At 51.8% G+C, this 14007-nt stretch overlaps 1 protein-coding gene across 2 annotated transcripts in view; it reads left to right on the plus strand.

Annotated features, from left to right (window-relative positions):
* The window catches only part of KSR2 (kinase suppressor of ras 2), a 267439-nt gene extending 255163 nt beyond the window's left edge, over window positions 1-12276 (plus strand). Inside the window, exons 17-20 of one of the 2 annotated variants that reach the window (XM_070399254.1) lie at window positions 4034-4165; window positions 8805-8934; window positions 9567-9700; window positions 11998-12276. In XM_070399254.1, coding sequence (XP_070255355.1) covers window positions 4034-4165; window positions 8805-8934; window positions 9567-9700; window positions 11998-12004 — 403 coding nt within the window. In that variant the 3' untranslated portion in view covers window positions 12005-12276. Of the gene's footprint in view, window positions 1-4033; window positions 4166-8804; window positions 8935-9566; window positions 9705-11997 lie in introns of those variants that run through there. The other variant, XM_070399255.1, reaches the window with a different exon arrangement.
* The last annotated feature ends 1731 nt before the right edge of the window (window positions 12277-14007 follow it).

Raw genomic sequence — 14007 nt, forward strand, 5'->3', positions numbered from 1 at the left:
TCATTTTAGTGGAGCAGGACTTCAGTTAAGAGTGAGGGATTTAGAGTCAGACATGCCTGGAGCCCAGAGTGGCTTGGCCACTTACTAACTGTGACTTCAGTCAAGTCATGGACGTTTTCTGAACTTCAGTTTCCCGTCTGCAAGGAAAATGATGGATGGGGCTGTGCTTGCCTCCAGGTCCTTGTGCGGATAAAATCAGATCCCACATCCAGTCCAGCGCAGTGCCTGGGGCACAGGACACTACAAATAGTAGCTGCTGCTGAGTTGTAATTAGTATTAATTTGCATAGACCTCCTCAATATCACACAGGAGAATCATTAACCACCAGTTAAGTAATTAACTCTCAGGCGCCTCTCACCCCTAGAGCGAGGTGACCGTGTGAAAAACAGCTTGATCCCAAGTAAACAACCCATAATTCAGAAGGGCCGCCTGTGTGGCTTTTAATTTGGAAAGTGTGTGCATACACACACACACACACACACACACACACACACACACACTCTCCAGACCCAGCGTGTTTTCTCTAACAGAGTCCCACGTATAACGAACGGCTTCCTCCTCAGAGAGGCAGCCTCGCAGTTTCTCTCCTTCCTCTTCAGCTTCTTCCCTTTGAGAATAACTGGTGTCTGCGCTGCACCCAGGCCTCTCCCAAGTGAATTTGGTTCACGCTCTGTAATACCTTGAGTCTAAGTCCCACCGTCCGAAGTCGGGTGAGACGTGATCTGGCTCTTTCTGTGTGATGCGGAAACGAACAGAAGCTTACATTTCATTTTTAGATTTTATTCCACCCCCCTCCCCCCAAATTCTCGAAGTATTCAAAACCATCTAGATAGAGCATCTCAGATAAGAAAATAGGCAGAAAATGATCAACTACATCGGCAAGGAGCGAGGTGGAGAGAGGCCTCGAGTCAGAACCCAGAAGCCAGGCGGGCTGGCTCCCGCGGGCTCCTTCCTTCCCTCTGCCTCCCCGGCAGCACTTACTTCGAGGTTTGCTGCGTGGGGACCGGCACACTCCCCCATTGCCATCGCCACTGCCCCTCTTTCTTGGATGGCATTCTTACTTTGGGTTCTACTCTCAACCTCATTTCTGAGTCCTCAAGATAAAAAACACATCCACAGGTAGTACCCAAGCGCACTGATTGTGTGGCCCTGGCAGCTGACACAGCCCTGTGCCAGGCATTGTCTCCCTTTCGTCCCTGCACCGGCCATGTGAAAGTATGTGCCCATTTTGTAGGTGGGAAAATAGAGACTCGGGTCTGCTCAAGGTCACAGAGCTAGTAAGCAACAGATGGGTCCTTAAATCCCTGCCAGTGTCTCCATTCCACAAGCAAGAACTCACTGGCCTGCCACCTCAAGCGCTTGCTAATGGATTTGAGTCCTATATTTGCTAGCGGACGATGTGTTCTATCCCGTGTGCTGTGTAGGGCACAGGAGCAAGTCACGTGTCACTGATGGGGAAAGAGTGAATTTGGACCATTTCCTTATTTTATGTAGAAATGTGAACAGTGATCCTCAGCTACGCTCTCCCTGCCCTTCCCCGGGACATGTGTCATGTCTGCACACATTTTTAGTTGTCACAGCGGGAGAGGAGGTGCTACTGGTGTCGAGTGGGTACAGGCCAGAGTGCTGCTCACCATCCTCCAGTGCGCAGAGCAGCCCCACCCAACGGACTGTCCAGCCCAAACCAGAACTCAGACTCCAGCAGCCCCTCGCCAGGCTTCTCCCGCCCCCAAGCGAGGTCTGCAAGACGACTTCAGGGAGGATATGAACAAACATTTTCCATATTAATTTTAATGTGTACTTAAGAAGTGCTAGTTTCTACTTAAGGTCACGTTAAAAGGTAATCTATTAAAATATACAGGAGTGAAAAAAATCCATTTGTTGTAAATAATAATCTAGCGTAGCACTGTCCAAGGTGGTAGCCACTAGCCACAGGTGGCTATTTTAACTTTAATTCAAATAAGTAAAAAGCTCACTTCTTCAGTTGCATCGGCTGGATGTCAGTTGCTCAGTAGCCAGGATGGCTAGCAGCTGCCGTATTGGAAGCAAAGGGTGAGAAAAGCTGCTCTCTGCTCTCGAAGGTGTTGAGCTAGGGCAGGACTCCCCGCTGTGGGATGTGAACGAATGAGTTCAGGGGGTAATGCCTCACGCCTTGCTGAGCTCAGAAGCCTGCCCTGGAGGAAGCCTCCAGCCCAGCCAGCCTGGGGTTCCCAGCAGGCGCCCCGGAGTCCCCACTGCTGGGGGCTCTGGCCCTTCGTAGCCTCGCTCCTTTTTGTTTGTTTGTTTGTTAATCCTTATCTGAGGATATTTTCCCCCATTGATTTTCAGAGAGAGAGGAAGGTGAGGATGGAAGGAGAGAGAGAGAGAGAGAGAGAGAGAGAGAGAGAGAGAGAGAAGCATCAATGTGAGAGAGACACATTGATTGCTTGCCTCCTACACATGCCCGTCTGGGAATGGGGATCACCAGGGATCGAACCTGCAGCTGAGATATGTGCCCTTGACTGGGAATCAAACCCATGGCCCTTCGGTGTGCAGCCAATGCTCTAACCACGGAGCAGCGTCAGCCAGGGCACAGCCTCACTCCTGATGGTTGGAGATACCCATCCCCTTCTCCCACACCTGCCCACTCTCCCTGTATCAGCTGGCCCTTTCCTAGGAGAGAGGGGAAACTCGCAGGAGGTCGGATTTCATCTCAGATGGAGAGTTCTGCACTTGCTAAAGGTGCACAGTGAAGAAGGGAGCCAGCTTCCTGTCTCCTCCATGGATCCCGAGGTGCTGCCCAGAGATGTCCACGCAGCATTGTTTATGGTGCTGGGAGGGGAGCCACCCAAGTCCCCCCCCCCCTCCCACCAGGTTGGATGTAAACATTTGAGTGGATACACAGGATGGCGTCATGTGTGCCACTCACACTGGTGTTTCTAGGTTTCTAGAACACAGGGCCTGCCTGGGACCTTGGTCTCACTTTCCCTCCTGCCTGCATTTTCCTGTGCAGAGGGCTAGATCCTTTGGGTCATGCCCATCTTAGCTCACATTTTACCTAAAGCCAGCTTCCTCTTATCTTTGACACTTCCCCTTTTTAACCTTTTGTGCAATGCTTACCATCTGTGTCTTTCCTGTTTATTTAATTCACTTGTCATCGCCTCTCCCTACCAAAGTTCGGGCTCCAGGAGGGCGGGCCCCGTTGGTCCTGTTCTCCGCTGGGCTCCTGGTGTGAGACAGAGCCTGGTGTCATAGTGCATGCTCCATAAATACAGCTGATCCTCATCAGTCACAGACTCCGTATTTGCAACTCACCTACTCAGATGTATTGGTAACCCCAAATCCGCATTCACGGCCCATGCACAGTCATTCAGGAGCTTGCAGGGTGGGGAAGGATTGGAGTCACATGACAGGCCTGTTCCCCACTGAGGCTGAACAAAGGGCCACTCTTCCCTGTTGCTCCAGCGGCCATTGGGAGATGACCAGGGAGTGGAGGGGGGCGTGGGTGCTTGCCGTGCAGCGCAAAAAGCCCCAGCCCTGGGGCCAGCTGGCACTGGGCAGTGGGGCAGCTCTGGACAAGCATCAACACTCGGAGCCTCAACTTCTCTTTTGCAAAATAAAGAAAGCAGAATGGACCAGGACAGGTGGTTTGGGGGATTTGAGATGATGTATGTGAGAGGTGTGTGCGCACGCGCATGCAGGTATCTGTCCGTACTTCCCAAGAGCACCAATTTCGTATTCGCCGGCACATGCTTGTGGAGACTACAGAGCATGACTCCACAAGGATGAGAATCGGCTGTATTCATGGAATGCAGGGGGGAGGGGCGCCTCAGAGGCGAAGGGACCCGGGATGGTTTGGGTGTTGCCTGTCTCTCTAGACCAGCCTCCCCTGTACCACTCCCACTGGGTCTTAGCCTCAAGTACAAGGTCAGGCAGTGCCCCAACAGGGAGACGCAAGAAAGCCAGCAGAGATGGCACAGGGGCTGGGGTCAGCGCTGGGGGCCTGACCTCCCGGGGCTGCAACACAGGACTCACTCTGTGCTTTGCTTTCCAGGCGGGAGGACAAGCTGCGCATCCAGAACGGCTGGCTGTGCCACCTGGCTCCCGAGATCATCCGCCAGCTGTCCCCCGACACGGAGGAGGACAAGCTGCCCTTCTCCAAGCACTCGGACGTCTTCGCCCTCGGGTAGGCGCCCGCCCCGGCCTTCGAGAGCCTAGGCCCCAGCAGAGGCCCATGTCCCTGGTTTCCTTCGGTGCTTTTGGGAGGGACAGGGCACCTGTCTGTGGGGGCAACGTGGCTGGGTTTCTGAGTGAGGTTGGGGGATCTGACTGGGGTGCAGGAAAAAGGGGGGCCCCAGCACATCTTCGTGCCAGGTTTCTAACTGATTATGGACCATGGCAGGCTACCTGGCTCATTCACAACAGTATGTCCAGTTTTAGCACAACCACAGTACTGTGAGCAGAGTGGAAAAGAGAAGGACAGGATTGAGGCTGGCGACCAGTCCAGGCGGAGGTGCTGGTGCTGTCCACTGAGTCCGTGCCAGCGGGTGTGGAAGCTGGGAATGGAGACGCATTCAGAAATGGGAGCGACGGGGTTTGATGTGGTTGGCGCCCAGATTTCCACCTTAAGCACCTGGGCAGAGGGAGAGTTACCACCTCACCAAGGTAGAGGGACCCTGGAGGTGGGGCAGGAAGGCAAAGAGGGCCGATTCGTACTCAGTGAGTTTGAGCTGCCAGGGAGCTGGCCAGCGGAGCCAACCAGAAGGCGCAGAATCTGCATCTCGAGCCTGGGAAAGAAGAGTTGAGGATTGTCGGTAAAGAAAGGGTGACCGCCATCCTGGGAGAGAACCCGATGTCTGTTGTTTTTGTTTTGTTTTTAATTGATTTCAGAGAGGAAGGGAGAGGGAGAGAGGGATAGAAACATCAATGATGAGAGAGCCATCGATGGGCTGCCTTCTGCACGCCCTACACTGGGTATCGAGCCTGCAAGCTGGGCATGTGCCCTGACCAGGAATCGAACGGTGACCTCCTGGTTCTTAGGTCAACGCTCAAGCACTGAGGCTCACGGACCGGCTGAATGAGATGTCTTTGGAAGTGGAGAGGGGGCGAGGGGTGAGGATCCAGGACATACAGCCCCGAGATGCGGGCCGAGCGCTCTGAGAAGGTGCAGCTGGGAAGGCTTCGTGCTCCTCTCCCTCCAGCGGCCCTGCTACCCTCACCTGAGCCATCCGGATGGTGGCAGGGCTGGGGGAGAGAACGCTGGGGAAGCTGCTGGGAAAGCCGCAGGCCTGCAGATCGTGTAGATACACTGAGCACCCGGAGAGACGTTAGGCCATCTTCCCCGGAAAAGGGCCCCACCGCGCCCCTTTGTAAAACCTGGGGAGCGGTTCCTGGCACATTAGGGTGCTCGACGACTGTCACTTGGACCCCTTAGTGGCTGTCGTTTTCCCTGGTTCGTTTATGCCCCAATCTTTATCTAGTTAGAAACTGTTATCTGAAACCAAATTGCGGTAATTAAGTTGGTATATTTTCATATAAATTTAGCAAAAGAAAGAAGAATGTAATTAACAAAACGTACCGAAGTAAGTAATTACTTTTCCACGGGTGTTTTCATTTTCGGCAACTGTTATTTTTCTTTAAGTGAGTTCTCTTGCAAGTTGGGTGCAAAAGAGTTTTAAGGAGGCCTTCCTTCCTGACACTTGCATTCTGGTTTCCTGCCCGTTAGACGCCCCTAGGTGCTTGGGAGCGCCATGCCCACGCATGACTTAGAACAAGGGGACTTTCAGAAGCGTGGTGAGCACTGCGTTAGGGCTCTTATGAACAGGTGTCATGCCCGTTCCCAACTGACAGGTGAGGAACAGGCTCCGAGGGGCTCAGTGACTCCCGGTGGCAGGCAGGAGCTGGGAGTCAAAGGGGGGACAGCCTTGCTCCAGATTTGGTGCTTTGAACCACGGAGTCATTTCACCACTCAAAGCCCTAATTAAAGATCATAAAACCCACTGAGGTGTTGTAAGGAGTAAGTGAGCAAACACCCACAGGGCACCCAGCCCAGCACCCCACTCCCGCTCCCGACAGCTTCCCTTTCTCCTTTCACATGAGCAGTGCCTGAGCCTGTAGTCTGTCTGTGCTCCTCACCAGCCCTCACCCATCAACTACAGGGGTTGTCCTCCCAGAGAATTCTCTACCCCGATTGCATGATGGGGCATAGGCTTGCCAGTCTAGCACAATGGCCAGTGATGCAATTCTGTAGTCAGATGAACTGGATACAACCTCCTATTTGCTATGTGACTTCAAGTAAGATAACATAACCTTCCTGGGACTTGGTTTTCTCATCTGTAAAATGGAGATAATGAGTGTGCCTCCTGTTTTAAAATGGAGCTTTCATTATTATTCAGAAATGAGGAGGCCAATAGATTAGGGCAATGACTGGCATCGAAAGGATACTTTGTTACAGTTCCCAGAAGGACAGGGCATATGTACTGAGAAGTAAACACTCAATCAGTGTTATTGTTTATTGTGATGATAAAACCACAGAGCACCTTAACTTGAGAACTTCCTGAGCATCTAAAGCAGCGGTTCTCAACCTGTGGGTCACGACCCCTTTGGGGGTCGAACAACCCTTTCACAGGGGTCGCCTAAGACCATTGGAAAACACATATAATTAATTACATGTTGTTTTTGTGATTAATCACTATGCTTTAATTATGTTCAATTTGTAACAATGAAAATACATCCTGCATATCAGATATTTACATTACGATTCATAACAGTAGCAAAATTACAGTTATGAAGTAGCAACAAAAATAATTTTATGGTTGGGGGTCACCACAACATGAGGAACTGTATTAAAGGGTCGCAGCATTAGGGAGGTTGAGAACCACTGATCTAAAGCAACATCCCAGCACCTGAGTGGCAGCACCCCTCCCCGCCCCAGAAGGATGAGGTCGACAGGGAGAAGCGATGCTAAGGGGAAGTGGAACCCTAGAAATAGCCCGATTGACACAGTCCTCTGATTCAAAAGGATAACGGGGTGCTTTGTGTTCTTTAAGGCAAATTTACACAAATTAGCCTAGATCGGAGGAACGATCAGCTCCGAGGATGGTTTCAGAGAGTCTCTGAGTTGCAGAGCCTTGTTCTCAGTGAGCTTGTCCGTGCCGCCTGTCACTACTCAAGCCAATTAAGCAGAGACAGGGTTGAATCATATGTGAGCATTTATTCCAGTATTGCGAGCAGTATGGGAGAGCAGCAGGTTAGCCACAAAAATCTGCTCTGCAGCCCACCATAAGCCAGCTGCTTATATAGGCATAAGTACAAAGGAAAGTAGGCAAAAGGGCAGTTTACAGATATGCAAAAGGCTAGGGGTCTTCAAAGGGCTTAGTGATATGCAAGGGCTGGGGTTACATGGGGAAATAGCCGAAGGGAGTGCCAGAATTAACAGGTAAGCAGGCTGGAGGTTTGCAAAGGCCTGCAGGTATGCAAAAAGGGCTGAGGACCTTCAAAGGGCTGGCATTCTGGTGTCTGTAACAAATCTTTGTTAATCTTCCCATGATGACCGGCAGCTCCAAATGGGGAGGAAGGGCTGCGTCTCCAGGTCAGCTCCTGCCAGGGTGGAATGTGCCTTCTTTAATCAGAATAAAACCAATCGCTGTTAACAGAGCCTGATTAATATTTCTTACAATACTAGCTGGTTCCCCAGCATTCTATTTCTGTCCCCTTTCAGGCTGAGACCTATCCACACGGAATAGCTCCAACACCCGCATCCCAGGAGCACCCACATGGTCCTCACTGCCCCCCACACCTCCCAGCATCATTTATCCTGCCCAGCCCGGGCCCTGTCCATTCCCACATGCTGCTCACCGGAGCAGACCTTTCTTCACTCATTACACTGTCATTGTCTATGAAATACGTGATGACAAAATCAGTCCTTCTAGAATCAACCTGGCATCGAATTGCCCTCCACTCAGCATCCCAGATAAACAGCCTCCCGCCTCTAACAGGGCAGGTTAGGGCGTCCAGGCTCAGGGAAGTGACGTGACCTGCCCAGCATCGTGCAGCCAGTGCGGAGCAGAACCAGAACTTGAACGCAAGGCAGCCTAACTCTCAGACCGTTTCTTTTCTTTCAGTTATTCTACAGGATGATTCACACTTAGAAAAACACAAGTACGAAAGGAAAAATTCCTATCCTATTCTATCCTATCACAGAGATAGCCACTGTTAACACTTCACAGTGTTTCTCTTTATTCTCTTGTCGATACATATATAATGCTTTTTTAAAAAAGAGTAACATATCTTAGACATAGTTTTTTTTTTTTCATTTAAAGTGATATATTGAGCATTTTTGTCCTGTCAGCAAAGTTTCCTTGAAATGTGTTAATAATGTAGGATTCTATGTCATTTGATGGGTTTACCATGATACATGCAGCCTGTTCCCTCTACTGAACACTTGCATCATTCCTGCTTTCTTCAATGTCACACATCATGTTGTAGAGAACATCCTTGTAAATGACTCTTGTATCCTTGATTATTGCCCTACAGTGGCTCTCTAGAATTACAGGCCAGAGGCCACAGCCACACTCTATTAAATTATTCAGGTTCTAGGTTTTGATTCATGTTAATCAAGGCACCAGAGGCGGTATCCTGGAATAAGCATGACTCTAAGACACCAAGAAAGCCTTAAGCACAGCCAGGGAGAGAAATAGCAACCCTGTGAGGAAGAAAGTAGGGGACAGAGTGATCAGCCAGCAGGCTGGTGGGTGGGTGGGTATTAGTGGGGGGATACGAGTAACATGTCACACCAACACCCCTTTAACAACGTCTGCCAACAGAACAATCTGGTATGAACTTCACGCCAGGGAGTGGCCTTTCAAGACCCAGCCAGCAGAGGCAATCATCTGGCAAATGGGCACAGGCATGAAACCCAACCTCAGCCAGATCGGCGTGGGAAAAGAGATCTCGGTGAGTCGGATGGTGCCAGGTCCTGGGGACAAGAGGAGCAGCAGACACCATTCCGGGCTTTCTTTTTTGTGTGTGTGAAGGTTGCAAGTGCTTTCCCAAAGGGTAACCAAAAAGCATGCCCACAGCCTGTGCTGTAATGATTTGGAGCTTAGAAGGCAAAACTGTCTGAACCGTGCCTGCAGTTCAGGTTCCTACCATCAGGGACGCAGTAGCACTTGGCCAGGTTTTCCGAGCAGTGGACTGCTGAGTTAAGTAGAACCAGGGATTCCTTCTTTTTCTGTCAATTTAAAAAAGACATTCATTAAAATATCATTGGTAATCTAATTTTAATTGCATCTACATTAAAAAATTTAAGGCATTGTCCAACTCAGAACAAGATATAAAGAAACAGAGAAGCCTGAGTATCTATATATATAAAAGGCTAATATGCTAAGTCTCTGACTGGATGGATAGATGGATGAATGGATGGATGATGGGTGAATAGATGGATGAATGGATAGATGACAGGTGGATGATGATTGAAGAATATGCAAGTGGGATAAATGGATATACAAATGGACAGATCCAATGAGGTTTTAAAGAGTAATATAGACGTCATTTTTGTTAAATCATCACATATTGGTTTCTTTTAGGACATCCTTCTCTTCTGCTGGGCCTTTGAACAGGAGGAGAGACCCACCTTCACCAAGCTCATGGACATGCTGGAGAAACTGCCAAAACGAAACCGCCGCCTGTCTCACCCCGGGCATTTCTGGAAGTCAGCAGAGTAGGTCTTCTCCCTTAGCCCTCTCCCCACTGCCCGTCTCCTCTGGCCTTGGTCACCTGTTGCTCCCTTCCCCAACTCCGCTGCCAACTTTCTCCTTCCCATGCACCACCTCCCTCCCCCAGCCACCGTTCGTCCCTACCAGGTTTCTGTTCAGGGGAGTCTGCTCTGGGATTTGGGCCCTAGCACTGCCATGTGGCTACCATGCTACCTCATTGCCTAATTCTCTCCGATGAAGGCTGATGCCCAGTGGGTGGAGCATCCGTGGCAAGGTGGTCCCCTGAACCCACCAAGCCCCCCATGTCAGCTATTCCGCGGACCCCTCCACAAGGCCTAGCTTTCAGGAAATCTTCCCTCAAACCAGCAGCCTGTCCCCATCAAGGCAACGCTGAGCTCCCAGCATTCTCTGTTGCACAAAGACAGGCAGGGAAGGTTCTCCCTCCTTCCTGCCACAAGCGTCTCTGCCTTCCTCACTAGGAGGTTCCGGGCTGCTCCCTCCCCCTTATTCCTGGCTGGAGCCCAGTGGCTCAGACAATACGTATGTCTCTCTCTGGGGACCTCCCTCAGTGGAGTGGTCAGTGCTAGAGTCCTTCCGAGGCAGCCGGGGCAGCAGGGGCTTGTAATCTGCAAAGGGGACCCACCAAGAGGTCTTAGCTGCAGCTGGCGTGTTCCAAGGGCGTCAGGCTAACTCAAAACTCACCTCTCAGGTCTCAGTTCGCCCCTCTGGTGGTCACACCCGAAGAGCTGTGGTTTCTAGAATCTCGTATGTCTCAGCACATGGTGGGTTGGAGGAAGGCAAGCCCGTGTTCCAGAGACGTGCACCTCACATTTAATGTGCGTTCAGATCACCTAGGGAGTTCTTATTCTGCAGGTCTGGGTGGGGCCCAAGATCTTGTATTTCCAACAAACTCTGAGGTGATGCTGGGCGGCCAGTCCATGGGTCACCCTCTGAGTAGTGGGGCCTGGACCTCTGCCGTCCAATACCAGCCACTCGCCATGTGTGGCCACTGAGCACTCGGAGTGGGGAGTGGAATGGAGATGGACTGTAGGTGTGAAGTAGGAGAAAGAAGGGACCAGTATAATTTGTTACATTATATGGACAGTATTGGCTACATGTTGAAATTATAATGTTTTGGAGCTACTTAAATTAAGTAAAATATATCATTAAGATTAATTTTACATTTTAACTTTAAAAATATGATTAGAAAATTTACAATGACATAGATGACTTCATTTTAAACAGCTTGCTGAGATATAGTTCACACAGCATATAATTCTCCCATTTCAAACGTACAGCTCAGTGGGTCGGTGTGTAAGTACTTGTCCGTGTTCCTGCTTCCATTTCTTTTGGGTTGCACCGTATGTCCATCGCATGGCACTAGTCTAGATCATCCTCACAACCACCAGCACAGTACCTGTCGTCTGGGTATCACTTACCAAACATGTGTGGCCGATGCTATGTCAGGATTCTATCTGCATTACCTCATTGAATCCTAAGAGCCCCTCCCCCCAGGAGGAAGGTGCTAGTACTGTCACTGTTTACTTATGAGAAAACCAAAGCACACAAAGGTTAAGTGCCTTCCCAACGATCGCACAGCTAGTAAGGAACAGAGCAAGTATTAGAACCCAGGCTGGTTTAGACCCTAAATCCATGAAGTTGACCCCTCCACTCTGCCAGCTTCTAGGCAGAGATTACCTGTGCACCTTCTGGGTCTCTTTCCAGAACCATCCTGGGAGATTGGGTATATACTTCTGCCCCTGATGGCCTAGATTCTGTCTCAGCAGTGGTCAGCAAAGCCTCTCCTCATTGCAGGAGTCTTCCCGTAGCTCCAGCCCTTACCAACCATTCTCGGCAGCTCCACACGCATGCAGGCTGGTACTCCAGCCCACAGGGCCTCCCCCGAGCCCACACGCTGGGCGACCATCCTTACTTAGTCCAGAGGCTATGTGCTCCAGTGGGAAGAGTTCTGGGTTAAAATCCTGACCTTGCTGCTTCCTTGCTGTGCACCCTCGGGCAAAACACTTAACCTCTCTGAACCTCAGTTTTCTCATCTGTTAAAAGGGTATGATGTACCTATCTTGCAGGCTAGTCTCAGATTTAAATGAGATCAAGTATTGTGGCACTTGGCACAGAGTCTGGCACATAGTAGGACCTCAATAAGGAGAAGTCCCTTCCACCTTTTCTTGCAGAGGATGGGAACAGCTCATCTCAAACTACCTGGCCTTAGAGAGCGTGCTAGGTCACAAAAGACAGCATCGTCAAATCCGTGTGACATTTTGCCACTCTCTCCCTTCTCTAGGCTGTGACCTTTGGACAAAGGGATGGAGCTCAGCGGCCTCAGCTCCCGAGACACCTCTCCTCCCCTGCTCTGTCCTCTGCCAGCCTAGGAGGCCAGAGGCTCGCCGTCAGAGGGGACCACCCGGCCGGCCTGGGAGCACTGCACAACTCAGCTCGGTGGCTTCCCTGTACCCCAGACCTGTGTCCTTTTGCTCGGGAAGAGTTGGGGACCCCTGAGCTGTGACTCAACAGGACCAGCCAGGGAGACACGGAATTGATGCGCAAGGTGCGGGGCAGCTTAGGGAGGAGGGATGCAAACTGAGTGTGGAGTCCCCGGGCCGTGGAGACCAGGGCAGGAGGCTCAGGGAGCAGGCTCGCGGGACCCATGTGCGTGGACATGTGTGTACATGTGTGCACGATGCCATCTGTGCTTGATTCCCCTTGACAAGCCAGAGCCAGGCGGCTCCCCATCCCAGTGTGTCCTGGGCTGTCCTGGGCTCCGCGCAGTGGGTCCCGGCTGAGCCCTCAGGGAACACGGGCAGGCGTGCAGGGCTGAGCCAGCTTAGCGGGGTCTACGGGCCGACCTGAGCAGAGGGACAAGCTGTTTCTTTGTCAACATCTGGTCTCAGAGGCTCCAACCCAAGCCTGTCTGGTTTGTGGCACCTCCCCACACAGCTCCCAAGTGCAGCCAGACAGTCTCGCATGCCGCCCAGGTTCTGGGTCTCGCTGGGTCAGTTCCCAGACCTCCCACTCCTGTTCTGTGAGCACCGCCCTGTTCCCCCACCCTGCCCCTGTTCTTCGGAAAGCACAGTGGCTCCCTAGCGAGGATGACTTCTGGGGGCTCCTTTCAGCTCACCTTCATCCATGACACCCCTGAAGCCCAGGCCCTGAGAACTGAAGCCCTGGGGAGGGGCTTCTAGAACATTGTTTCCCTTCCCTCTGCTTCGGCACTTACACCAGCTAAGGTTGTCGACCACAAGGACAGATGCGGGTTCCTGGGACGCATGTGTGTGGGGTTTTAGGGGGTGCACACAGCATCCTGCTTGCAAAGGATTTCCCCTCCCCTTTACCCCTAAAAAGTGCCATTGGGAGGCGAGGAGGGAGGCTGTTTCCAGCAGTTCTGTGTTCTCAACTCCAGCCCGTGCTGAGCCCCAGTGGCGTCCCCGTTACAGGGGGTTCTGTTTGCTCAGGGCCCTGCATTGTCTCTCACCTTCATGCCTGCCTGGCCGGTGACCTGCAGGGAGCAGGTCGTGCTCACAAAGTGGTGGGAGCCTCTGTCTTATGTTCCTTCTTCTTTCTTTATTTTTCTGGTGTCTTTTTTTTTTTTTTTTAGAGAGAAAGAGAGAGGAGGGGAGAGAGATAGAAATGTCAGCGAGAGAGAAACGTCAATGAGATGTCTATGTTCCTTCCATTCCATACCTTGTAAGGGTAGGCCTTACATTCCCAAAGCTCTGGACCCCACTCGTCCGATCTGGCATTAAAGGGAGCTCTGTCCCCAGCGGGGCAGCAGCAGGCAGCATGCCCAGGGGTGGGGCGCGGCCTCACTGAACGCCCCGGGCACTGCCCAGCTTGCTTTTCTTCTGGTCACTACCTTCCCCAGACATCTCCCTCCAGAGAGGGAGCCCGACTTCAAAACCCCACCTGGGCTAGACTCAGCCTCCAACCAGGGGGAGGGTCTTCCCACCTTGGGCGGCCCTCAGACCTGCTCGAGCTCTGGGGGCCACGCCTGCTTCCAAACTGGGAAAGTGATGAGACTAGAACTGTTTCCCAAGGCCCAGGCGAGGGAGCCCCTGTGCCTCCAGAGAACCTTCCCGCTGCCTGCCCAGCACTGGCACCTGCAGGGCCCAGAGGCGAAGGCCCTGTGGGCCCTTCTAAGTGGCAGTTCCTTTTCCGAGGACTTCTGTGGCTTAGCTCAGCACGTGTGTGTCTTGGGGGCATTTTACACACATTTGCACAAGCCCCTGCCTCTCCAGTGTTGCTGGGGGCAGCTCTTAGCAGCAGCTGCCACTGTGTCACCCAGCGGCCTGACCCC

Source organism: Myotis yumanensis, unplaced genomic scaffold (genome assembly GCF_028538775.1).
Source record: "Myotis yumanensis isolate MYYU_CA2020_CCGP unplaced genomic scaffold, mMyoYum1.0.hap1 SCAF_19, whole genome shotgun sequence".
NCBI lineage: Eukaryota > Metazoa > Chordata > Mammalia > Chiroptera > Vespertilionidae > Myotis > Myotis yumanensis.